At 39.5% G+C, this 25,212-nt stretch overlaps 1 protein-coding gene across 4 annotated transcripts in view; it reads left to right on the plus strand.

Annotated features, from left to right (window-relative positions):
* The window catches only part of SORCS1 (sortilin related VPS10 domain containing receptor 1), a 573,760-nt gene that overhangs the window by 488,088 nt on the left and 60,460 nt on the right, over positions 1-25,212 (plus strand). For all 4 annotated transcript variants that reach the window (XM_065894238.1, XM_065894235.1, XM_065894236.1 and 1 more), the window contains exon 18: positions 4,197-4,368. In XM_065894238.1, coding sequence (XP_065750310.1) covers positions 4,197-4,368 — 172 coding nt within the window. The remainder of the gene's footprint in view (positions 1-4,196; positions 4,369-25,212) is intronic.

Here is a 25,212-nt window from a genome sequence, read left to right on the forward strand (position 1 = left end):
TATTATTCAACGTAGTTCTGGAAGTCCTAGCCATGGTAATCAGAGAAGAAAAAGAAATAAAAAATTGTAAAAGAAGAAGTAAACCTGTCACTGTTTGCAGATGACATGATACTATACATAGAGAATCCTAAAGATGCCACCAGAAGACTTCTAGAGCTAATCAATGAATTTGGTAAAGTTGCAGGATACAAAATTATTGCACAGAAGTCTCTTGCATTTCTATACACTAATGATGAAAAATCTGAAAGAAAAATTAAGGAAACACTCCCATTTACCATTGTAACCAAAAGAATAAAATACCTAAGAATAAACCTACCTAGGGAGACTAAAGAACTGTATGCAGAAAACTATAAGACACTGATGAAAGAAATTAAAGATGATACAAATAGGTGGAGAGATATACCATGTTCTTGGATTGGAAGAATCAATATTGTGAAAATGACTCTACTACCCAAAGCAATCTACGGATTCATTGCAATCCCTATCAAATTATCAATGGCATTTTTTACAGAACTAGAACAAAAAAATCTTAAAATTTGTATGGAGACACAGAAGGCACCGAATAGCCAAAGCAGTCTAGAGGGGAAAAAATAGAGCTGGAAGAATCAGACTTCCTGACTTCAGACTATACTACAAAGCTACAGTAATCAAGACAGTATGGTACTGGCATAAAAACAAATATAGCTCAATGGAACATGATAGAAAGCCCAGAGATAAACCCACGCACCTATGGTGAACTAGTCTATGACAAAGGAGGCAAGGGTATACAATGGAGAAAAGACAGTCTCTTCAATAAGTGGTGCTGGGAAAACTCGATAGCTACATGTAAAAGAATGAAATTAGAACACTCCCTAACACCATACACAAAAATAAACTCAAAATGGATTAGAGACCTAAATGTAAGACCGGACACTATAAAACTCTTAGAGGAAAACATAGGAAGAACACTCTTTGACATAAATCACAGCAAGATCTTTTTTGACCCACCTCCTAGAGTAATGGAAATGAGAACAAAAATAAATAGGACCTAATGAAACTTAAAAGCTTTTGCTCAGCAAAGGAAACTGCAAACAATATGAAAAGACAACCCTCAGAATGGGAGAAAATATTTGCAAATGAATCAGCAGACAAAGGATTAATCTCCCAAGTATATAAACAGCTCATTCAGCTCAATATTAAAAAAAACAAGCAACCCAATCCAAAAATGGGCAGAAGACCTAAACAGACATTTCTCCAAAGAAGACATACAGATGACCAAGAAGCACATGAAAAGCTGCTCAACATCACTAATTATTAGAGAAATGCAAATCAAAACTACAATGAGGTATCCCCTCATACCAGTTAGAATGGCCATCATCAGAAAATCTACAAACAACAAATGTTGGAGAGGGTATGGGGGAAAGGGAACCCTCTTGCACTGTTGGTGGGAATGTAAATTGATACAGCCACTATGGAGAACAGTATGGAGGTTCTTTAAAAAACTAAAAATTGGGGCTTCCCTGGTGGTGCAGTGGTTGAGAGTCTGCCTGCCGATGCAGGGGACGCGGATTCGTGTCCCTGTCTGGGAAGATCCCACATGCCGTGGAGTGGCTAGGCCTGTGACCTATGGCTGCTGAGCCTGCATGTCCCTAGCCTGTGCTCCGCAACGGGCGAGGCCACAACAGTGAGAGACCCGTGTACCAAAAAAAAAAAAAAAAAACTAAAAATTGAACTACCATATGACCCAGCAATCCCACTACTGGGCATATACCCAGAGAAAACCATAATTCAAAAAGAGACATGCACCCCAATGTTCCTTGCAGCACTATTTACAATAGCCAGGTCCTGGAAGCAACCTAAATGCCAACTGAAGGACAAATGGATAAAGAAGATGTGGTACATATATACAATGGAATATTACTCAGCCATAAAAAGGAACGAAATTGTGTCATTTGTAGAGACATGGATGAATCTAGAGACTGTCATACAGAGTGAAGTAAGTCAGAAAGAGAAAAACAAATATCGTACATTAATGCATATATGTGGAACCTAGAAAAATAGTACAGATGAACCGGTTTTCAGGGCAGAAATTGAGACACAGATGTAGAGAGCAAACATATGGACACCAAGGGGGAAAGCAGCAGGGGGGGTGAGTAGTGGTGTGATGAATTGGGAGATTGAGATTGACATATATACACTTATATATGTAAAATGGATAACTAATAAGAACCTGCTATATAAAAAAATAAAATAAAATTCAAAAAATAAAATAAAGTGTGGGTAAGTTTTAGGCAGCTGATAAGGCATACAGGAGGACATGGAAGCAGAAAGAACAAAAGAAAGGAAGTACTTTCAAGAGGGTGGAAAAGAGAATTTTGGCAGAATGAGCTAGTTGGGAAGAAAGAGTCCAGAAAAGTAAAACAAAGGCTTCTTTCGCAAGATCAGAGGATTTTTGACTTGTCCTAAAGAAAGTGGAATCCATGAAGGTTGTGAACAGGTAGGATAAATAATGATGTTAAATAAAAATAATTGACAGCATTTCATAAGCACTTGCTAATTGTCAGGGGCGTTTTAAGTGTTCTGTGTACATTAATCCATTTCATCCTTAGAACTGCCCTGTGAGGTGAGCTTAATATTAATAACTGGCCTTGCAGTGATCCACAGTGTTCAAAGCACTTTCCCAGACAGTATTTAATTTTATTTTCTCAACCTTGCTTTTAGGTAGTCATTCTTGAGATTTAGGGACAGAGAAAGGACTTTGGCTAGATTTGAAGGGTTTGGAAAATAATAGTCTGCAGGCCTGCACACTACCAGATTTCGTAAATAAAGTTTTATTAGAATCCAGATGCAATCATTCTTTCGTGCACTATGTCCACTTTTGTGTTACAACCAAAGAGCTAAGTACTTGTGATAAAAACTATATAACCTACAAAGCTGAAACATTTACTCCCTGGCACTTTATGTAAAAAGTTTTGTCAACTCCTGGTCTAGAAGAATGGAAAGACCTTGGGCTTTGATTGCTTCCATTTTGAGCTCTACCAATAACTTCAAGCAGGTAGACTTGAGAAATCAAATATATGAATACACAAAGCTGTTGCTGTGGACTCCACACAAAAAAAGATGATGAATAGATAACACTGAACCTCAGAAGTCTTAAAGGTTAATTATTTAAAACCCACAGATTCTAATGTACTATGCATCTGATCAATTGTCTAGGATACATTTGTAGGATAATTCTTTTTCTTTTTTTTTTCTTATTAAAGCTAAAACAAGAAGAAAAAAGCAAAACAGTTGGAAGGATTTACTTATCTGTAGACTGAAGTCTCCTTAATGTGAGGTTTCAACTGTTTAGACAGTATAACTCCTCATGAGATATTGACTAAAAACTATCAAATTTAGCCAACTTTCTGCTCTGTACCATTAGTACAGCATCTTGTATGGTATCTAATGTTGAGGCATATAACGCGTAAGAATCTATTCTTTCTCCGAACTACACATTCCTTTGCGATATCTATTACTCATTCTAACCCTTAATTATATAGCCTTTGAAGTATCTCCTAGATTATCCATGTACATCTTTTCAGCTAGATTATAAATTTATTGAGGGCAAGGAAGGACCATGTCTTCTACTGCTGCTATGCATTTCCCACAGCTCCAAAGTGAATTGATTTGATTCATCGATTAAATAAATAAAAGCAGTAAATTAAAATGTTAATAATAGATACAGTGTGTTCGTATGATGATTTGGCTCTCTGTTGGGTACTTTCTATGAATAAACTGTAATCTTCAGAGCAACAGGAAAGGTAGTTATTGATAGCCCTCAAGGCTAAGCAGAAGGTTCAGCTTCAAAAGTTGGGAGTGGGGCTTCCCTGGTGGTGCAGTGGTTGAGAATCTGCCTGCCAATGCAGAGGACACGGGTTCGAACCCTGGTCTGGGAAGATCCCACATGCCGCGGAGCACCTGGGCCCGCGAGCCACAGCTGCTGAGCCTGCGCGTCTGGAGCCTATGCTCTGCAACAGGAGAGGCCACGACAGTGAGAGGCCCACGCACCACAATGAAGAGTGGCCCCCACTCGCCGCAACTAGAGAAAGCCCTCACACAGAAACGAAGACCCAACACAGCCAAAAATAAATAAATAAAAATTTATTTTAAAAGTTGGGAGTGATCCAAATTATCATGAGCTGGATTACAATTTGACCTTCTTTTTTTCCATTTAGGTATAGAAAGGTGGTTTCCAATAACTGCACTGATGGGGTGAGAGAACAGTACACGGCCAAACCACAGAAGTGCCCAGGGAAGGCCCCGCGGGGGCTCCGGATCGTCACCGCTGATGGAAAGCTGACAGCGGAACAAGGGCACAATGTTACTCTCGTGGTGCAGCTGGAAGAGGTAGGGCCAAGGCCCGTCTCCCCTCTACCTTCTAGAGCCAGTGATTTTTCCTAAGGAGTCATGGCTCCCTTTACATGTCTTTTTGTCTTGGTTTACATATATATATATATATTTTTTTTAATTTTAAATTTTGTTTAAAATTTTTATTCTACTTTTAGTTCCTTGGTTTACGTTGTTGTTATCATTTCACTTTCTCTGACACATTTCTTCAATTATTTTTATTTCATTGTAAGTTGTTCTTCTCTCACTGAATCTCTCACTTGCTAGGGATTCTCTTTGGATTTAACCTTGCCGTGTTGGCACTTTTAGCAAAATGTTTTCTCAGAATACATCAATGATATGCCTATAATAACTTAACACACATACATACTGAACTAACCTAAAAGCTGCTAATGCTGTCTTCTTCTGTTAACCTGAAGTCTTGGCTTTTCTTTCTAAAGGCAACATACTGGTCATACATATAGCATCAAGGCCAATCTAAACATAATTGAGTATAATTTCTTTGACAATTAATAGGTTTATTTTTTAATAACACCTCAGGGATATTATAAGCATCAATTATTATTTGCCAAATTATGATTGTCTGAAATTTATGAGTATTTAGATGGTAGGATAAGATGACATTTATGTTATGTATTTTAGAATGTACACAGGTGTGTTTGTCATCTTGTAAATGAGGAAGATGATCTCTAAAGGATAAACACTTTCATAAAATTATCTCAATTGTTAAATCAGATATTGCTACCTTCAACCATGTTTTCTGAATACCTAAAATATGGCCAACACTGTGCTAGGCCTTGTGAATACAATGGGATTTTAAAAGTTCATAATGACACCAGGATGAAGATATACAACATTGACTTACCCCATCCTCTTCTGATAGCCCAGTGGCTCTCAGCCTTTAATATGCATAGGAATTACCTGGTGGGCATGTTAAAACAGTTTCCTGGGCTCCGTCGCCAAAGATTCTGATGCAGTAGGTTGAGGTAGGACCCAGGAGTATGCATTTCTAACAAGGTGGTAGGTTATGTATCATGCTTCAAGAAAAAAAAAAAAAAAAAAAGAAGGAAACAAGGGCAACATCAAGAGGGATAGACCAGTCTGAGAGGTTCTAGAGTGTGACTTGAAGGGGAAAAGATGAAGCAGTTAGGATTACATTGTCAGGTTTACTCAAAATACTTAGTATTTTAATTCCTGTAGAAAAAACTGTGAACTAAATGAGTTTGCAACCCTGGCTCTGGTGATGCTGTTGCTTTTAGTTCAAGGACCACTTACAAAACCACTACTCTAACCTAGTACTCTTTTCTACTATCCCCTTAATAAGTGCCTTTTAACCATACTCAGTTTTCTAAATACTAATGCTCCCCAAAGTTCTTCAGTTGGAACTAGAAAGAGATGGGCCAATTTAGACCAATTGGAGTTGCTTGCATTTCACAGAAATAAATCTATGGGGACTTCTGCCTGAGGCTATGACAGACTAGCTTGCTGCAAACCAGATATATATGTATTATTTAGAGCAAGAGTGAGAGAGAGAGAGTAGGAAAGAGAGAGGCAGACATACACAAAGAAGGAGAAAGAGGATTTGAGAAGCTACAGTTCTTTTCTTGAGAGATGGGAAATTCATTGTGATGAGTCTGACATTTATGCTGTATTTCCCCTCAAGAACCTTGCCAATTCATACATCATACTGCATAAGAGGTCAGATTTTCAGATTCTCACCTTTCAGAAGGTGAGGTGGAAAGTGTTGGCTAAACATCTGTTGGTGGACTTACAAGCCTGGGAAGATAGAGGTTGGATTTCAGGGTTACCAAGTCAGCTGGGACTGACGATGTCAAAACACAGAAAGAAGGAAAGCATAGAGAAGTCATAGAATATTCTGTGTCTTTTGTTCCCTTGAGTTACTTGACAATATCTGAGGGATACAGACAAAATAGAAAGTAGTCAGTTAAGAGGATGTGAAGTCAAACATAGGTTTTAGAAGTATTACATTTGGGGGAGATAAAAAAGTTGAGGTTAGGGACTATCAAGAGGAAAGCCCTGGTGAACAATCCAAGACTAGGTTCTGGAGACTCCTGGAAAGCTCTATGCTAGGAGGAAGGACAAAACAGAATTAGACCAGACTCTCTACACCCTGAAATCACAACTGACATTTGAAGGGTTAGAGTGATTTCCCCCCATTTTAAATGTCCGTCAGAAGCTATAACAAATCCTCTTTAGGAAAATAACGTACATCAGAGGCCTTCCTTGTTTTTTGCGTATAAAAGTTGGGTTGTTTAAATAATTACAGAGATATCAAGAAACAGGACCAAGAACAGGAAAAAAGCAACAGAGGAAAGAACAGTTGCCTGAGATATGATTAATATGTTTATGAATATGGGATAAGATATAAAATTTAACCCCACAGCAGTCATCAATAGGAGGCAGTAAGCGTTTGGAAGTTATAGAAAATAAAGATATAATTACTGATGTTGATCAACATCAGCATGAAGAAATGCCAGTACACATATAAAATGGAATACCATACAACGATGAAAAGCAGCAAGCTACTGCTACACACAGAAATGTGAGTGAATCTCACAGCTAATATTGAGCTAAAGAAATCAGACTGAAAAAAATGCATATTATGTGAGCCTACTTAGTTAATCTGCAAAAAATAGGCAAAACTGATTGACGGTGATAGACATGAGAATAATTATCACCTTTGAAGGGGGAGTGGAAGGGAGCATTTTGGTGGTGTTAGCAATTTTCAATTTCTTGGTGATTAATAAATACATTCACTTTGTAAAATTCAAGTTGTGTATTTAACGATGTGCATATTTTTATGTGTACTGTATTCCACAAAAAGCTTACTTAAAAATCACTTTAGAAATTCAAATAAAACACTTAGTATTTAGGTCATTAAACAATAAGGAAAAAGAAAACTGTTAGGCAGGGATTCATTTTCCAGGCCAATCCTATATCCTGTGATGAAGGTGAAGGTACCTTTCCCAGAGACATAAGGAACCTCGTTATGATACTCAGAAGAACAACATCTTTTGAAGCAGCAGATGTCAATGCTGGAGCAGGATTCAGAATTTAGATTTTTATTTCATTTTGAAGAATACAGTAGAGCGAGATCTGAAACAAGAAATCAGGCCTGGTCAGCTCCAACCTCTGTACAGCCTCCAGGGACAGAGGCCAGGCTCTCATCTGTTCAGTGTTGCTTTCCATGTCACCAAGATGATCAGGCGTCTCAAACTTGGCTGGGTGATGTGGGAACAGATTGGGGAATCTGGTTCTAAGTTGTATAAATTCATGCCTTCTGGGCACAAAAAGGGGGAAAAAGATAACGAGTGAGTTCATTCCACTCGAATGGGCAAAGCTACAGCAGCAGGGATGAGTCTGCTGCCTGCACCTGTCAGAATTGGCCCCTTGATGCTCTTGCCTCCTAGTACAAAGCACCAAGCCCTAAGGACTGTCCCCATGTCAAGAGGCCCTGGAGACCCCACATTTGATTGTGAGATCCTGTGCTAATGAGTCACAAGCTCGCCTTACAGAAACAACCTCAGTTTCTCTATTAATCTCTGGATTATATACGTAGGCATGGCTGAGGTGTGTGATAAACAGTGCAGAATACAGGACAACAGAGTGTCTCAGAGAAGCTGAGGAGCACTGAAACTTGACACGATAATGGTTCAGATGTCCAACATTGACTGAGCACTAACTATGGTCCAGTCTATGAGTCTTTCATGGATTGTCTCATTTAGATCCCACTGCAGCCCTATGCGAGTAAGTATTGATATTATCATTATCATTTTATAGATGGCACAGCCGAAGCACAGAAAGGCAGAGTAACTCACCTAAGATCACACAGCTACTAAGTCATGGAGCCAGGAGTCAAATCCAGGATCTATGTTCTCCTGCCTTTCTACTGCTTCTCTATGGCAGAAACAACCATTTTCTGGCAAAGAACTTCATGTATTTCCTAAGGCTCTCTAGAGACGCTTGGCAGGAGTAACAAAGATCAAGGGGTAGAAAGAACAGGCAAAATTACCTACGCCCAAACCAGTTGGCGCTGTGGCTGCTGCTGTATTCTTAGACACTCGTCAACATGTAAATCAAGAGTTTCCTCCTGGATTTTCTGAGAATATTCATGGCTTGAGATCAGCTTGTTGAAAACCATTTCAGCAAAGAGAGAGGCCAAATCCTTCTCTTTGCAATTTATTGAATGGCTACAGTGTATCTAGTGCTGTTTTATCCACTCTAAAGAATGTTGGAAAACATAGGATATGAACGCAGTACTCAAGGACTTTAACATCCATGTATACCAAACTTCTCCTGAGTCTTAGGTTATGAATTAGGTTATAATATTGCTAAATTAAATGTAAAACCCAAACAAACAAAAACTCCTGACATGTGCCACTGGTAATACATGGGTTCTCTACATCCTCCTTAAAATTTCTATGAGTTCACTTCTCATTTGAATTTGTTGCTCCTGAATTTACTTTGAATGGAGTATCTGATTTACCCCCATACCTAGTGCCAGTTCTTTATAACTATAGGGATATTAATACCATGCTTCTGATTCCCCTAAAGCAGCAAGTCCTCCAGGTGCCAAAGGGACCAAGAAGTCCCTGCTACATTTTGATACGACACCGTAGTGTGATTAATGAGATGTGGGCAGAAGACTCTCCAAGCCAGTATAATATTTTATCATTTGGGCACCAAAGATCTTGCTCCTGTGTCTCATGGTTTATTGCTCGTTCAAGTTTCTCCTCTAGACTTATCTTCTGTCTGCGAGGCTAGGTTGGACTGGGGACTGATGCAACCCCCCCCCCCCCCGCCTTTCTTTGTCCCCAGTTATTTACATACAAACCCCTCCATGTAGGCTCCATCTCCTATGCATATCAACTAAAGCATTAGAGACCTGAGGACTGAACCGTTCCACCAACTAGTTAGATATGTGTGTTTATTTGTTCTTCAACAAATATTTTACTGAGTTCCAATTTTATGTCATGTACTTTTCATTTATGAGTAGACATATTTCAGCTTGTGGAACTACATGTTTTTGGGTTAACTAGGACCTCTGCTGTATCAAGTTTTAAGTAAAAATCTAAACACACAAAATGGAAAATACTAAATATTTTGTATTCATTCAAAACAAAAAGAAAATTAATTTACTTAATTAAATTATAATAATGATCTACATTAGATTATTACAGATATCTATGTTACTGATCTATAATAGCAGTCATCCTTTTTTGGCATCTCTCAATAAATGATCGATATTATTAAGATAGGAATCATATCCTGCCTGGTTGCGGCTCTAGCATCTCTGCTTACCATGCCTACAATAGTGATAGGAACTCAATAAATGTGTGTGGATTTGGATAGGCTTCCCCAAGGAGTGTAGAGATAAAGTCTAAACTTAAAAGGAAAAAGACTCTTAAAATTTGAATAACATCCCAAACATGTTAAAGTCTTCATCTGAAATCCAAATCCCTTCCTTTATTCTGTTCTAGTGCATGTCCTAATTCTGACATAAGAATATCAATGAAAACCTTGCTAAAACCAGAGCAAAGAAGAGAACTTCTTATTGACTGAAGATAATCAAAGGCTAAGTACACTGATGCCAACTTGTAACTCCACGTACGATAGGATGTGCGTGAGCCAAAATTTTGCAGATTTGACAAATGCAGGAAATGGAATCCCTTTTTGTAAATAGCCTGTGAGCCCACCCCCACATCTAGGTGACACAATGACATCATAACACAAGTCCTTCAAAATCCTACAGCTTGGTTACTCAGAGAACCGCATAATTCTATTGAAGTTGATGAAAAGCTCCCTTGTCGGGAACCCCATCCCTACTGCTTTGAGGATTCTCTCCAAATTTACCATAATAAAAGAATCTTGATTAGAAGCAACAAGGCAAAGGAGCCAGTCTTGCTTCCATCCCAGACTCACTCATTATGGCAGATCCAAGAACACACACACATGCACACACACACTCACACTCACACTATGCATCACTGTTTTCTTAAGGACAAAGAACATTGATCCAGGAACCAACCAAGAAGGGAGAGGAGGAATCCATGAAGTTGTGTTTAAGAAGCCGAACATTTTACATTTTACGACACCTGAATTTTAGGAAGCCAATCGATGGTGTTTTGCAGTGAGACCCCAGCAATGAGAGGTAGCATCTCTGTCTGAAGATTTGCTTAAGATGGATGTCCTCTGAACCACTAATGAGCACCTAGTGAGTCTATAGACTTTCAATGTGATAACTCGGCTTTCTAGAGAAATCCAATGAGAGAACCTGAAGGCACAGGATGGATGGCAGTCTTAAGAACTCAACAAAACTGATTTGGAAGGCATTCATTTGAGAGGACTGCTAGGCAGAAGTAGTGTCTGCATGTTATGGGAAATAATTAAATCTGTTTTAAATAGCTGTAAGAATAAAGAGATGCAATTCGCTGCATAATTTAAGACTTTTAAATTAAATCTGAGGCAAGGGACTAAAATTAAAAACTTTGATCCATATGTCATTGTTTTAATACTTCAATTTACATACAAAGACTGGAACTTAAAATTTATGATTATAACTTCTTCTGTGAGATTTAACTCTGAAACGTGAAGGCTGTGTCCTCATTAAATGGATTTCAATGAGCTGTAATTTCACATACATTGAAAGACTTATAGCCACATAAAAGTAACCACAATGTAATAGCACTTCATAAATACTGCAGGATGCTGCCAGCCATCGGATGATAGAGAAGTTGACTTTTGATAATTTTTTTGTGTCTGCGAGACACTTATCTGTTGAACTGATAAAGGAATCTGATCTACTTTTTCATCTGCAGAAAGAGTTGGCATAAAGAGTTAGCAGGAAGTGTTAAGTCCAGGCAGGTGTCACTTTCCAGCCCAGATCCAACTCAGAAGGTTCAGCTGTTTTATTCTTCCACACAAAGGAATGGGAGCTGATTTCAGTGAGCCATGGAGATTTAAGAGCCTTTCTCATGCATATATTATTCCTTACTCTGTTCAGCTTTATTCTCTTTGACTCTAGCAAGGTAATTGAGCCCTTCCTTTCTTCCCCCTTGTTGCTCCGGATTAAAAAGGAAAGAAGGAAATGAGGCAGGCAATGTAGGTTGTCTTTAAGAGGGCTGATGCCTGAAGTTCAGGTTGTATTCAGGTTAGCAGCTCTCTCTAAGGCTCTACTGTTCTCTCTCCTCAATACTGGTCCACAGGCATTGGTGTATTTCTATTCTTTAGGGTTTCAGAGAATAGATGTTTGCAAAGAACTTCAGTCTGCCTTGACAAGCAAAGAGAGATACTTGGCTCGTTAGTGAGACATCCAGTACAGTAAATATCCCAAGGGCAGGAGTCATGAAATGGTCTTCAGTTTGGATTTTCAATCTTTCAACCTATCTGCTTCAGGCCCTCCCAACACCAGTGTCCACCGCCCCTTGAATCAGGGCTTCACCAAACCACACAGTTCTTGCCCAAGTGTGTAACTTCCTCAGGTTTCTGGCTTTGCACTTTGCCATTCATTATTCCATGGCTCTCTGTCTTACCAGCTCATACCGCTGTGTAACCCACCTTTCACGTGCAATGGGAAGTCTCCATCACATGACAATAGTACTTGGATAAGTTCTGCATCTTCGCCAAAGAGCGGAGATTATTTCAGCAGCCTGGAGGAATGTTGGAATATGTGTGCATGTCCAATAATGCCAATTACAAGAATAATAGAATTATGAAAATGACAGTTTACCTGGCCTAGAAATGACAACTAGGATCATCATCATCTGCCCATCTTTATAGCTAAAGAAACTGAGGTCCAATTGTAAAATGCATTTCAAGCAGCATTCAACCAGGTCTTCTAACTCTCAGGTCACCACCTGCCTTCTTTAGGGCACCTCTTCCACATATAGAGATGTGGATTTCTATAGATCTCTGTAAAGTCACTTACATCTCATAACAACTTAATAACTTGGAAAAGTGATGAAGTGACATCCAGGGCAAGAAATCAAATGTCCATTTCATAGACAGGATCTCATGACTCAATTAAGTCCACCAAGGGATGCTGGGTATAAAAATTCTGAAAGCTATTTAAAATGTTGACAGCAGAGCATAAAACAGTGTAATAATTTCAGTATTGCCGTTGTTATTGTGTGTGCGTGTGTGCACGCGTGTGCACACGCACGCACATTATTATTGGTTAATATGGTATTCACCAGTGTAGCAATGTGATCTCTGGGTGGTACGATTATGAGCAATTTGAATTTTCTTCTTCCAAGTTTTATGCATGTTCTACAGTTTTGTCGAAGAATTCATCATGGCTTTTCTCTCTTTGTTTTTCTTTCTTCTAATAAGGTCAACATATTTCTATTACATATTTTAGTAATAGGAGAAACTCATTGTAGGTTTATTCCTAAAGGAATCTTCCTACTACTCTTTCTTTCAAAATGTAACTTGTTCTTATGACATACCTGAATGTTTACTTTTAGAGTGATTTTTTTTAAAGTCATTCAAAAACATTTATACAATTTACGTCATTGGGCAGCCCCATAGTTTTCCTGCCAAAGGCTGCTGGGGTGATTCCTGAAGACACCATATAGCGGTAACAGTATAGCAACGCCCTTTACCACCTAAAAAGGGTTTTGAAAGCACAATGGATCAAGGTTCTGACCTCTCGGTACCACAACGTCCAGATGAAGTAAGGAGGCCTTTGCTTATGGTCATTTGTCTACTTACACAAGCCAAGTGTTCCTCCTGACTCATGGTGTTCTGTTCCATGCTAAGCCAGACAAGTACAGAAGATATAAAAATGAAATTTGGAAATTTGCTGTTCATTTAAACACGTGGTGCTACAGCTTATTTGTAAGTGAAGGATTAAACCATTTTGTGATGCTCCAATAGGAAATTCTTGGTCTGAGCATTAGATCCAGAAGTATTTGGATATTTAGTTAGGCAAGTTCCAAGCATCATAGTCCTCAAAGAAGGTTCAAGCCATCTGTATTTCATCAGAGCGAAGGCGAAATACGCATCCGATCAAATTATTTGGTGGGTCCATAGCCTGGTCTTCCTGGCATCACTGGCCTTGTCAGACCTGAGTTTTCTGGTGAAATCATAAAACCCCATGGACTACCCTCCTTACTGTTGTGAATGTTCTCCCTTCAGGTCAAAGCATCCAAGTTTACTGTTGCCTTTGCTCCCAGAGAAGCCCGAGGTCTGCATATCTGGAGAGATGCCTGTGCTATTGAAAAGCATCTCCGAATAGGCAAGGGAAGGAGGTTGAGTCTATATTTTGCAATTGTGCCGATATCTAGATATCTTGGGATTATGTCCAGAGCACAGTTTTGAAACTGAATAGAAGCACATAGGGAATGCTTCAAACCAGACAGCCAGGAAACACTCCCAGCTGATCTGCTGTGGCAGCCTCAGCATTCAGCAATAGTAGTACCTCTTGGAAGTGATGCTAGGAGAGCTAGGAGCAGAAGATGGGGCATGTGCAACTGCCTTTTATCATAGACTGGTGTTGTCCTGTGCTGCAAGGACTTGGTTGGCCACTATAAAATGGCAGTTCCAACATAGTGTCAGCAGTGGATTCCTGTTTACAGCCATCTCACTCTTTGTCAAACACTCATATCATCAGAGGTCTTCATAAATGTGCTTTGTAGCTTCCATGGTGTTTTCTAGAGTGTGGAGTATTACACCGGGCTCCTCTCACATCACTATTTAATGAAGAATTTGATCTGTGCTGGCGTTCCTCTAACGGGTTTTAGTTACTGAGGCTTACAAACACTCTCTGTTTTTACATATCAGTCAATCCATTCTTCAGCATCCATCTGGGAATGAGCACATGGAATACTTTGAGTGTCTTCTGAACAAGAGGTAGTAGTGATGAACGTGGAGTTAAGAAGAGCTTGGTTCAAACTAATCTTGTGACTCTAGGCAAATTTTAACAGTCTTTTAGGTCTGAGTCTTTTAGGGATGAAGATTCAATGAGGGAGAGACCTTCAAGATGGTGGAGGAGTAAGACATGGAGATCACCTTCCTCCCCACAAATACATCAGAAACACATCTACATGTGGAACAGCTCCTACAGAACACCTACTGAATCTTGGCAGAAGACCTCAGACTTCCCAAAAGGCAAGAAACTCCCCATATACCTGGCCGTGTGACTGACAGGGTCTTGGTGCTCAGGCCAGGTGTCAGTTCTGTGCCTCTGAGGTGGGAGAGCCGAGTTGAGGACATTAGTCCACCAGAGACCTCCCGGCTCCATGTAATATCAAATGGTGAAAGTTCTCCCAAAGATCTCTATCTCAACACTAAGACCCAGCTCCACTCAATGACCAGCAAGCTACAGTGCTGGATACCCTATGCCAAACAACTAGCAAGACAGGAACATAACCCCATCCATTAGCAGAGAGGCTATCTAAAATCATACTAAGTTCACAGACACCCCAAAACACACCACCAGATGCGGTCCTGCCCACCAGAAAGACAAGATCCAGCCTCATCCACCAGAACAAAGGCACCAATCCCCTCCACCAGGAAGCCTACACAACCCACTGAACCAACCTTATCCACTGGGGACAGACACCAAAAACAACAGGAACTACAAAAATGCAGGCTGGGAAAAGGAGACCCCAAAAACAGTAAGTTAAGCAAAATGAGAAGACAGAGAAACACAGCAGATGAAGGAGCAAGGTAAAAACCCACCAGACCAAACAAATGAAGAGGAAATAGGCAGTCTACCTGAAAAAGAATTCAGAGTAATGATAGTAAAGATGATCCAAAGTCTTGGAAATGGAATGGGGAAAATACAAGAAACGTTTAAAAAGAACCTAGAAGAACTAAAGAGCAAACAAACAGTGATGAACAACACAATAAATGAAATTAAAAATTGGCTAGAAGGAATCAATAGCAGAATAACTGAGGCAGGAAAATGGATAAGTGACCTGGAAGATAAAATCGTGCAAATAACTACCACAGAGCAGGATAAAGAGAAAACAATGAAAAGAATTGAGGACAGTCTCAGAGACCTCTGGGACAACATTAAACGCACCAACATTCTAATTATAGGAGTCCCAGAAGAAGAAGAGAAAAAGAAAGGGAATGAGAAAATAGTTGAAGACATTATAGTTGAAAACTTCCCTAATATGGGACAGGGAATAGTCAATCAAGTTCAGGGAGCACAGAGAGTCCCATACAGGATAAATCCAAGGAGAAACATGCCAAGACACGTATTGATCAAACTATCAAAAATTAAATACAAAGAAAAAATATTAAAAGCAGCAAGGGGAAAAAAACAAATAACATGCAAAGAAATCCCCATAAAGTTAACAGCTGATCTTTCAGCAGACACTCTGCAAGCCAGAACGGAGTGGCAGGATATATTGAAAGTGATGAAAGGGAAAAACCTACAAACAAGATTACTCTACCCAGCAAGGATCTCGTTCAGATTCGATGGAGTAACTAAAACCTTTACAGACAAGCAAAAGCTAAGAGAATTCAGCACCACCAAACCAGCTTTACAAAAAATGCTGAAGGAACTTCCTAGGCAGGAAACACAAGAGAAGGAGAAGACCTACAATAAGAAACCCAAAACAGGGCTTCCCTGGTGGTGCAGTGGTTGAGAGTCCGCCTGCTGATGGAGGGGACATGGGTGCGTGCCCCAGCCTGGGAAGATCCAATGTGTGGTGGAGCGGCTGGGCCCGTGAGCCATGGCTGCTGAGCCTGCGCGTCTGGAGTCTGTGCTACGCAACGGGAGAGGCCACAACAGTGAGAAGCCCGCATACTGCAAAAAAAAAAAAAGGACACCCAAAACAATTAAGAAAATGGTAATAGGAACATACATATCAATAACTACCTTAAATGTAAATGGATTAAATGCTGCAACCAAAAGACATAGACTGGCTGAATGCATACAAAAACAAAACCCATATATATGCTGTCTACAACAGACCCACTTCAGGCCTAGGGACACATACAGACTGAAAATGAGGGGATGGAAAAGATATTCTATGCAAATGGAAATCAAAAAAAGCTGCAGTAGCAATTCTCATATGAGACAAAATAGACTTTAAAATAAAGACTATTACAAGAGACAAAGAAGGACACTACATAATGATCAAGGGATCAATCCAAGGAGAAGATATAACAATTGTAAATATTTATGCATCCAACATAGGAGCACCTCAGTACATAAGGCAACTGCTAGAAGCCATAAAAGGGGAAATCGACAGTAACACATTCATAGTAGGGGACTTTAACAACCCACTTTCACCAATGGACAGATCATCCGAAATGAAAATAAATAAGGAAACACAAGCTTAAATCATACATTAAACAAGACAGACTTAATTGATATTTATAGGACATTCCATCCAAAAACAACAGAATACACTTTCTTCACAAGTGCTCATGGAACATTCTCCAGGATAGATCATATCTCGGGTCACAACTCAAGCCTTGGTAAATTTAAGAAAATTGAAATTGCATCAAATATCTTTTCCAACCACAACGCTATGAGACGAGATACCACTTAGAGGAAAAAATCTATAAAAAATACAAACACATGGAGGCTAAACAATACACTACTAAATGACCAAGAGATCACTGAAGAAATCAAAGAGGAAATCAAAAGTACCTAGAAACAAATGACAATGAAAACACAACGACCCAAAACCTATGGGATGCAGCAAAAGCAGTTCTAAGAGGGAAGTTTGTAGCAGTACAGTCCTACCTCAAGAAACATCTCTAATAAGCAGCCTAACCTTACACCTAAAGCAGTTAGAGAAAGAAGAACAAAAAAACCCCAAAGTTAGCAGAAGGAAAGATATTATAAAGATCAGATCAGAAATAAATGAAAAAGAAATGATAGCAAAGATCAGTAAAACTAAAAGCGGGTTCTTTGGGAAGATAAACAAGATAGATAAGCCATTAGCCAGACTCATCAAGAAAAAAAGGGAGAAGACTCAAGTCAATAGAATTAGAAATGAAAAAGAAGTAACAACTGACACTGCAGAAATACAAAGGATCATGAGAGATTACTACAGGCAACTATATGCCAATAAAATGGACAACCTGGAAGAAATGGACAAATTCTAGGTAAAGCACAACCTTCCGAGACTGAACCAGGAAGAAATAGAAAATATAAACAGGCCAATCACAAGCACTGAAATTGAGACTGTGATTAAAAATCTTCCAACAGACAAAAGCCCAGGACCAGATGGCTTCACAGGTGAATTTTGTCGAACTTTTAGAGAAGAGCTAATGCCTATCCTTCTCAAAATCTTCCAAAATATAGCAGAGGGAGGAACACTCCCAAACTCATTCTACGAGGCCACCATTACCCTGATACCAAAACCAGACAAAGATTTCTCAAAGAAAGTAAACTACAGACCAATATCAGTGATGAACATAGATGCAAAAATCCTCAAAAGAACACTAGCAAACAGAACCTAACAGTGCATTAAAAGGATCATACAACATGATCAAGTGGGGTTTATTCCAGGAATGCAAGGATTCTTCAATATACGCAAATGAATCAATGTGATACACCATATCAACAAACTGAAGGAGAAAAAACATATGATCATCTCAATAGATGCAGAAAAAGCTTTTGACAAAATTCAACACCCATTTATAATAAAAACCCTCTAGAAGGTAGGCATACAGGAAACTTACCTGAACATAATAAAGGCCATATATGACAAACCCGCAGCCAATATCGTTCTCAGTCGTGAAAAACTGAAACCATTTCCTCTAAGGTCAGGAACAAGACAAGGTTATCCACAGTCACCACTATTATTGGAAGTTTTGGAAGTTTTAGCCACAGCAGTCAGAGAAGAAAAAGAAATAAAAGGAATCCAAATCGGAAAAGAAGAAGTAAAGCTGTCACTGTTTGAAGATGACATGATACTATACATAGAGAATCCTAAAGATGCTACCAGAAAACTACTAGAGCTAATCAATGAATTTGGTAAAGTAGCAGGTTACAAAATGAATGCACAGAAATCTCTTGCATCCCTATGCATTAATGATGAAAAATCTGAAAGAGAAATTAAGGAAACACCCCCATTTACCATTGCAACAAAAAGAATAAAATACCTAGGAATAAGCCTACCTAAGGAGACAAAAGACCTGTATGCAGAAAATTATGACACTGATGAAAGAAATTAAAGGTGATACAAACAGATAGAGATACCACGTTCTTGGATTAGAAGAATCAACATTGTGAAAATGACTATACTACCCAAAGCAAACTACAGATTCAGTGCAGTCCCTATCAAACTACCAATGGCATTTTTCAGAACTAGAACAAAAAATTTTACAATTTGTGTGGAAACACAAAAGACCCCGAATAGCCAAAGCAATCTTGAGAAAGAAAAACAGAGCTGGAAGAATCAGGCTCCCTGACTTCAGACTGTACTACAAAGCTACAGTAATCAAGACAGTATGGTACTGGCACAAAAACAGAAATATAGATCAGTGGAACAGGATAGAAAGCTCAGAGATAAATTCACACACATATGGTCACCTTATCTTTGATAGAGGAGGCAAGAATATACAATGGAGAAAAGACAGCCTCTTCAATAAGTGGTGCTGGGAAAACTAGACAGCTACATGTAAAACAATGAAATTAGAACATTCCCTAACACCATACACAAAAATAAACTCAAAATGGATTAAAGACCTAAATGTAAGGCCAGGCACTATAAAACTCTTAGGGGAAAACATAGGCAGGACAGTCTATGATATAAATCACAGCAAGATCCTTTTTGACCCACCTGCTAGAGAAATGGAAATTAAAAAACATAAACAAATGGGACCTAATGTAACTTAAAAGCTTTTGCACAGCAAAGGAAACCATAAACAAGACGAAAAGACAGCCCTCACAATGGGAGAAAATATTTGCAAATGAAGCAACTGACAAAGGATTAATCTCCGAAATATGTAAGGAACTCATGCAGCTCAATATCAAAAAAACAAACAACCCAATCCAAAAATGGGCAGAAGACCTAAATAGTCATTTCTCCATAGAAGATATACAGATTCCCAATAAACACATGAAAGGATGCTCAACATCACTAATCATTAGAGAAATGAAAAACTACAATGAGGTATCAACTCACACTAGTCAGAATGGCCATCATCAAAAAATCTAGAAAGGGTGTGGAGAAAAGGGAACCCTCTTGCACTGTTGGTGGGAATGTAAATTGATACAGCCACTATGGAGAACAGTATGGAGGTTCCTTATAAAACTACAAATAAAACTACCATTCGACCCAGCAATCCCACTGCTGGGCATATACCCTGAGAAAACCATAATTCAAAAAGAGACATGTACCACAGTGTTCACTGCAGCTCTATTTACAATAGGCAGGACATGGAAGCGACCTAAGTGTCCATCAACAGATGAATGGATAAAGAAGATGTGGCACATATATACAATAGAATATTACTCAGCCATAAAAAGAAACAAAATTGTATTATCTGTAGTGAGGTGGATGGACCTAGAGACTGTCATACAGAGTGAAGTAAGTCAGAGAGAGGAAAACAAATACCATATGCTAACACATATATATGGAATCTAAAAAACAAAAAAATAGCTCTGAAGAACCTAGGGGCAGGACAGGAATAAAGACACAGATGTAGAGCATGGACTTGAGGACACGGGGAGGGGGAAGGGTAAGCTGAGACGAGGTGAGAGAGTGGCATGGTCATACATACACTACCAAATGTAAAATATCTAGTCCGAAGCAGTCACATAGCACAGGGAGATCAGATTGGTCCTTTGTGACCACCTAGAGGGGCGGGATAGGGAGGGTGGGAGGCAGACGCAAGAGGGAGGATATATGGGGATATATGTATATGTATAGTTGATTCACTTTGTTATAAAGGAGAAACTAACACACCATTGTAACGCAATTATACTCCAATAAAGATGTTAAAAAAATAAAAAGCTATCTATAACAAAAATATAAAAAATTTTTTTTTAAAGATTCAATGAGAAACTATAGAGAGAAATGCTGTTATTATTTCTGGGACAGAAAACTTTTGAGAAATGTTCTCTTTTTCCTTAGTGACCATCAGGAATTGTTCTAGAACAATCTTAGCACAATTCACGTAATAAGTCACATGCCAGAGGTCGGTCTTATTGAATAAGCACAAGGGGGATAGCGCTTCTTTCCATGAACTCCTTTCCACCTGCTGACAAAATCTCTTCTTTGGAGGCCAGAGCAACATTATACCATAGTTATCTCCTTTTCTGTTTCTTCTTGAGACTCAGCCATAAAAAACCTTGCCAGTCTAAGTCTAAAGTTGCTAACCTGAGTCGCATACCCTGGAATAGGACATGCAAGGCAAAGGTGGATTATTTTTTGTTTTTCTAATTTATTTTATTGAAGTATAGTTGATTCACAGTTATGTTAATTTCTGATGTACAGCAAAATGATTCAGTTATACATGTATATACATTCTTTTTCATATTCTCTTTCATTATGGTTTATCACAGGATGTTAAATATAGTTCCCCGTACTATACAGTAGGACCTTATTGTTTATCCATTCAATATAATAGCTTGCATCTGCTATTCCCAAACTCCCCCAGCCCCCACCCCCTTGGCAACCATAAGTCTGTTCTCTATGTCTGTGAGTCTGTTTCTGTTTCATAGATAAGTTCATCTGTGTCATATTTTAGATTCTACATATAACTGACATACGGTATTTGTCTTTCTCTTTCTGACTTACTTCACTTAGTATGATAATCTCTAGGTCCATCCATGTGGCTGCAAATGGTATTAGTTCGTTCTTTTTTATGGCTGAGTAGTATTCCATTGTATATATGTACCACATCTGCTTTATCCATTCCTCTGTCGATGGACATTTAAGTTGTTTCCATGTCTTGGCTATTGTGAATAGTGCTGCTCTGAACATAGGGGTGCATGTGTCTTCTTGAATTATAGCTTTGTCCAGATATATGCCTAGGAGTAGGATTGCTGGATCATATGGCAGCTCTATTTTTAGTTTGTTGAACCTCTATACTGTTTCCCATAGTGGCTGCACAGATTTACCTTCCCAAAATGTGGATTATTTTTATTTCACACTCCCCATCCTGCCCAAGTACCTTTAGCCATAAGAAGAAAGACTGAAATGTCTGATTTTTGTTTCTGGCATTTAATGCCCCTAGTGATATCTTTGTTCAAATACTGTGGTCAAAAAAACATTGAAATAATAATAGAAATCCAAGACCAAAGTCGGCTGTATCTCATGATCAATCTAACCAATGTCTGTGTTACCTCCTGGTTATTTCCTATATACTTAATATTTAAATGTTTATAGTAACAGTAGGAATAAAGTATTGTGTTTTGTGATGTTTCTTATGTTATCCCCTACTCCACTGCTTCTTTTAAATTTGATGAAATCTTTATTGCCCCTCCTTTACTCCTCTCTTTTAACCCTGCTGATCTTCCTCTGCCCCTCACTTCACTTCACCCCTGGGGTAATCAGTGTTAACAGGCTGGGTTGTTTTAACCAGCACACTTATGCTCATGCAAACACATACAGACTTACAGTACTTGTGTTATTTTATGCATTTAAAACTAGATTATACTATAGGTGTTTCACTTCAATGTAGTTTTTGCTGCATAAACTGTAAGGCACCTTCCAGGACTGAATTTCAGTAAAACCTGAGTTAGGCCCACCCTCGAGCTTTGCAAGGACCAGCCTCTGACAAACGAGTCCAGTTTCTATCTGCAGTGGGTCCCTAATGCCTTCAGGTGGGTCTTGGAGTCTCATTTCTGGACTGAGGCTGTCAGTGTTGAGTTACTGTAGCATTTGTTTTCCCATTTTTCTCTGAAGCCCTGTTACAGGACCTGATAGGTTAGGTTCACACACCTTTCATTTCTCAGGCTACATTTCTTGGCTTCATTGTGGCCATTTGATATATTTGTTTTTCTATTACAGAAGCCAGCGCTGCCCTTGGAGAATCCCTGTGTAGATTTCACGTGGCTTTTGTGCCTTTCTTGGGCACTTCTTTTGAGCTAGTACTCTCGGTTCTGTGTCTATATTAGGGCATGTGGCTGAATGGCATTAGGTCTAAAGAATTTTATGTGACAGTCTAGATATTTCCCAGCATAGGTTGTGTTTTGGGAATGACTTGTCGTTAGGTTGAAGTACCTCTTGATACACAAGATTTTCCTGATTACTGAGTATGAATGCCTGTCATTTCCCATATTCTCTAACTTATGTATGGCTTGAACATGACACTGCTTCACCAGAGGGAAGACATTAGGGTAGTGTATGGAGTTCACAACAACCCATCTTTCCACTTATAAGCAAAAATATTGTCGGGGGCAGGGAAATGGTCAGAGCCAGGAATAGAGTCTAAACAAGAAAAGAAAGTGAGGCTTGCCTTTGTTATCACCTTTCTCTCACTCTAAAAGGCATTGCAAGTAAATTCCAATGAAAGGAACTCAACAGGGACTGAGCTGCAAGGATAAAGCTAAACCACAAATCATCTTGGACCTGTTTTTAAGCCTCTCACCAGCTATGGGACTTCTGGCTTCTCGTTTAACCTGTTTGTGCTCCAGTTCTCCTGGTATAGCAAATAGAAATAACATCTTCCCTTGGTGTCTCCCAAAGGTCCTAACAGGCAGATGAGATAATATACAAGAAAGCACTTTAACGAACAAGCATGGTAGAAATGCACAATTTTCAAAATTTATTTTTTTCTTTCTTAAATTTTCAAAATGTATTGAACAGAAAAGAATCATCTGCAAGCGCTGTGTTAGGTACTGAAGATACAGGCCTTCAGGGTACATCTCAGCCCTGTATACAAACTACCTTCATATTATCCAGCAACTCGTTTTCCTAGAGAACTGACCTTGACCGAGTGTGTCGTGGAACTTTTGTGATTGTGCCCCAGCCACTAACAGTGAGTTTAGTTCTTCCATTCCTGGCTCTATTAATACATCCTTAGCACTTAGAATCCTAAAACATCCTGGGAAAACTTTCACCATTGTGCCAAGGTGGAATAGGAATGGCATCAGCTTGTGTTCTACTGTATTCATCTTTAGATGAGTTCGCTCACAAGAAAACCTAACGTTCGACAGTCTGAACCAGTGGGCCTCAACCTTTGGTACAGCCCAGCATCAGCTGTGGACCTTTTTCAGGCCACAGCAGGACCAAGCATCCTCCCCAGAGGTCCCGAACCAGGAGGTGGGTCTTGGATGATAACTGGACATCAGCTTTTTTTTCTTTTAGTTTCTATAAGAGATTTTGATATCAAAGGCTGAGATTCATTGATTTCAAAACCAATAAACTATGGGAATTAATTTAGCAGGAAGGTGAATGTAATTTCCTGTTGCAACTCATATATCTATCTACCTATCATCTATCGTGAACTATGGCCTAATTGGCTTCCCAGAATATTTGGGCCTCCTTCCAGTGCATCCTCCATATTGTAGCCAGAGTGATCTTTTTGAATTAAAAATATTACCATGCCATCTTCCCCCACACCCCTGCTTCAAACACCGATGTCTTCCCATTGCTCTTAGGAGAAAGATCGAAGTCAGAAACTAGGCCGCCAAATCCTAAAATGCCATCGTCTCCTCTCCAGTCTAATTTCACATGTTCCTACTGTGCCTGTATTGTTAGCTTCCTTTAACTGTATCACCCCCTTCTGCCACAGGGCCCTTGCACACCTGGTTCCTGTTGTCCTCATTGCCTGAACTCCTCACCTCCATCTCTTTTGCTCATGTCCTTTGTTTGGTTAAATTCTTTCCTTCAGGCCTTCTCAGCTCAGATATCACTTCTTCCTGAAGCCTTTGTTTCTTTTTTTTTTTTTAATTTATTTTATTTATTTATTTTTGGCTGCATTGGGTCTTCATTGCTGCGTGCAGGCTTTCTCTAGTTGCGGCGAGCTACTCTTCATTGCCGTGCATGGGCTTCTCACTGTGGTGGCTTCTCTTGTTGCAGAGCATGGTCTCTAGGTGCACAGGCTCAGTAGTTGTGGCTCACGGCCACAGCAGTTGTGGTGCACGGGCTTAGTTGCTCCGTTGCATGTGGGATCTTCCCGGACTAGGGCTTGAACCCGTCCGTGTCCCCTGCATTGGCAGGTGGATTCTTAACCACTGCACCACCAGGGAAGCCCCTTGAAGCCTTTCTTGAAGTTCTCAATCGGGTTAGATTTTCAGCTCTCTACTTCTCCCTGCTGTACAAGCTTACAATGCCATGGACCTCTGACATCATCCCCTAGAATAGCTTTTTATTTATTTTTGTGATTATTAAAGTCCATCTGTCTCACCAGTAGTTTTTTTGCTCAAGAAAGCCCAGACCACATCTGTTTTGTTTAGTTGGTTATAATTTACTTAACAGCATTTTCTCCATTTAGTACCTGACATAAGATAGACACCTAATAAATATCTGTCACTGGTCGAATTAATGAACGACCAGAAGAAAGAAAGAATGACCCCATTAAAGCGGGGCAGGCATACCTAATCAAATGGTGACCTAGGACTTAGGAATTCTTCCCTTTGTCCTGTTTCTTATTCTGTAAAACAGTTGGTATCCCTGCCTGAGATGGTAATTGCAGCCCAAGGAAGTCAGAGGTTGATGTAGGTGAGCCCCAAAGTGATGCAGCTACAACTGTGTTAGGTTTTTCAAGCACCTGAGAGCCGCTGACGGCAAAGGCACGAGATCCGGTGTGTTCCACTTGAGTGGGCAAAGCTGCAACAAACAGGGGTGAATCTGCCGCCTTCAGCTGTCAGATACTTGGCCCCTGGATGCTCTCTTCTCCTGTGCAGAAGAACACCAAGCCCAGAGGCCTGCGCCCACATCAGGAGGCCTTGGGGAT

The sequence above is a fragment of the Phocoena phocoena genome, chromosome 16, assembly GCF_963924675.1.
Source record: "Phocoena phocoena chromosome 16, mPhoPho1.1, whole genome shotgun sequence".
Classification (NCBI taxonomy): domain Eukaryota; kingdom Metazoa; phylum Chordata; class Mammalia; order Artiodactyla; family Phocoenidae; genus Phocoena; species Phocoena phocoena.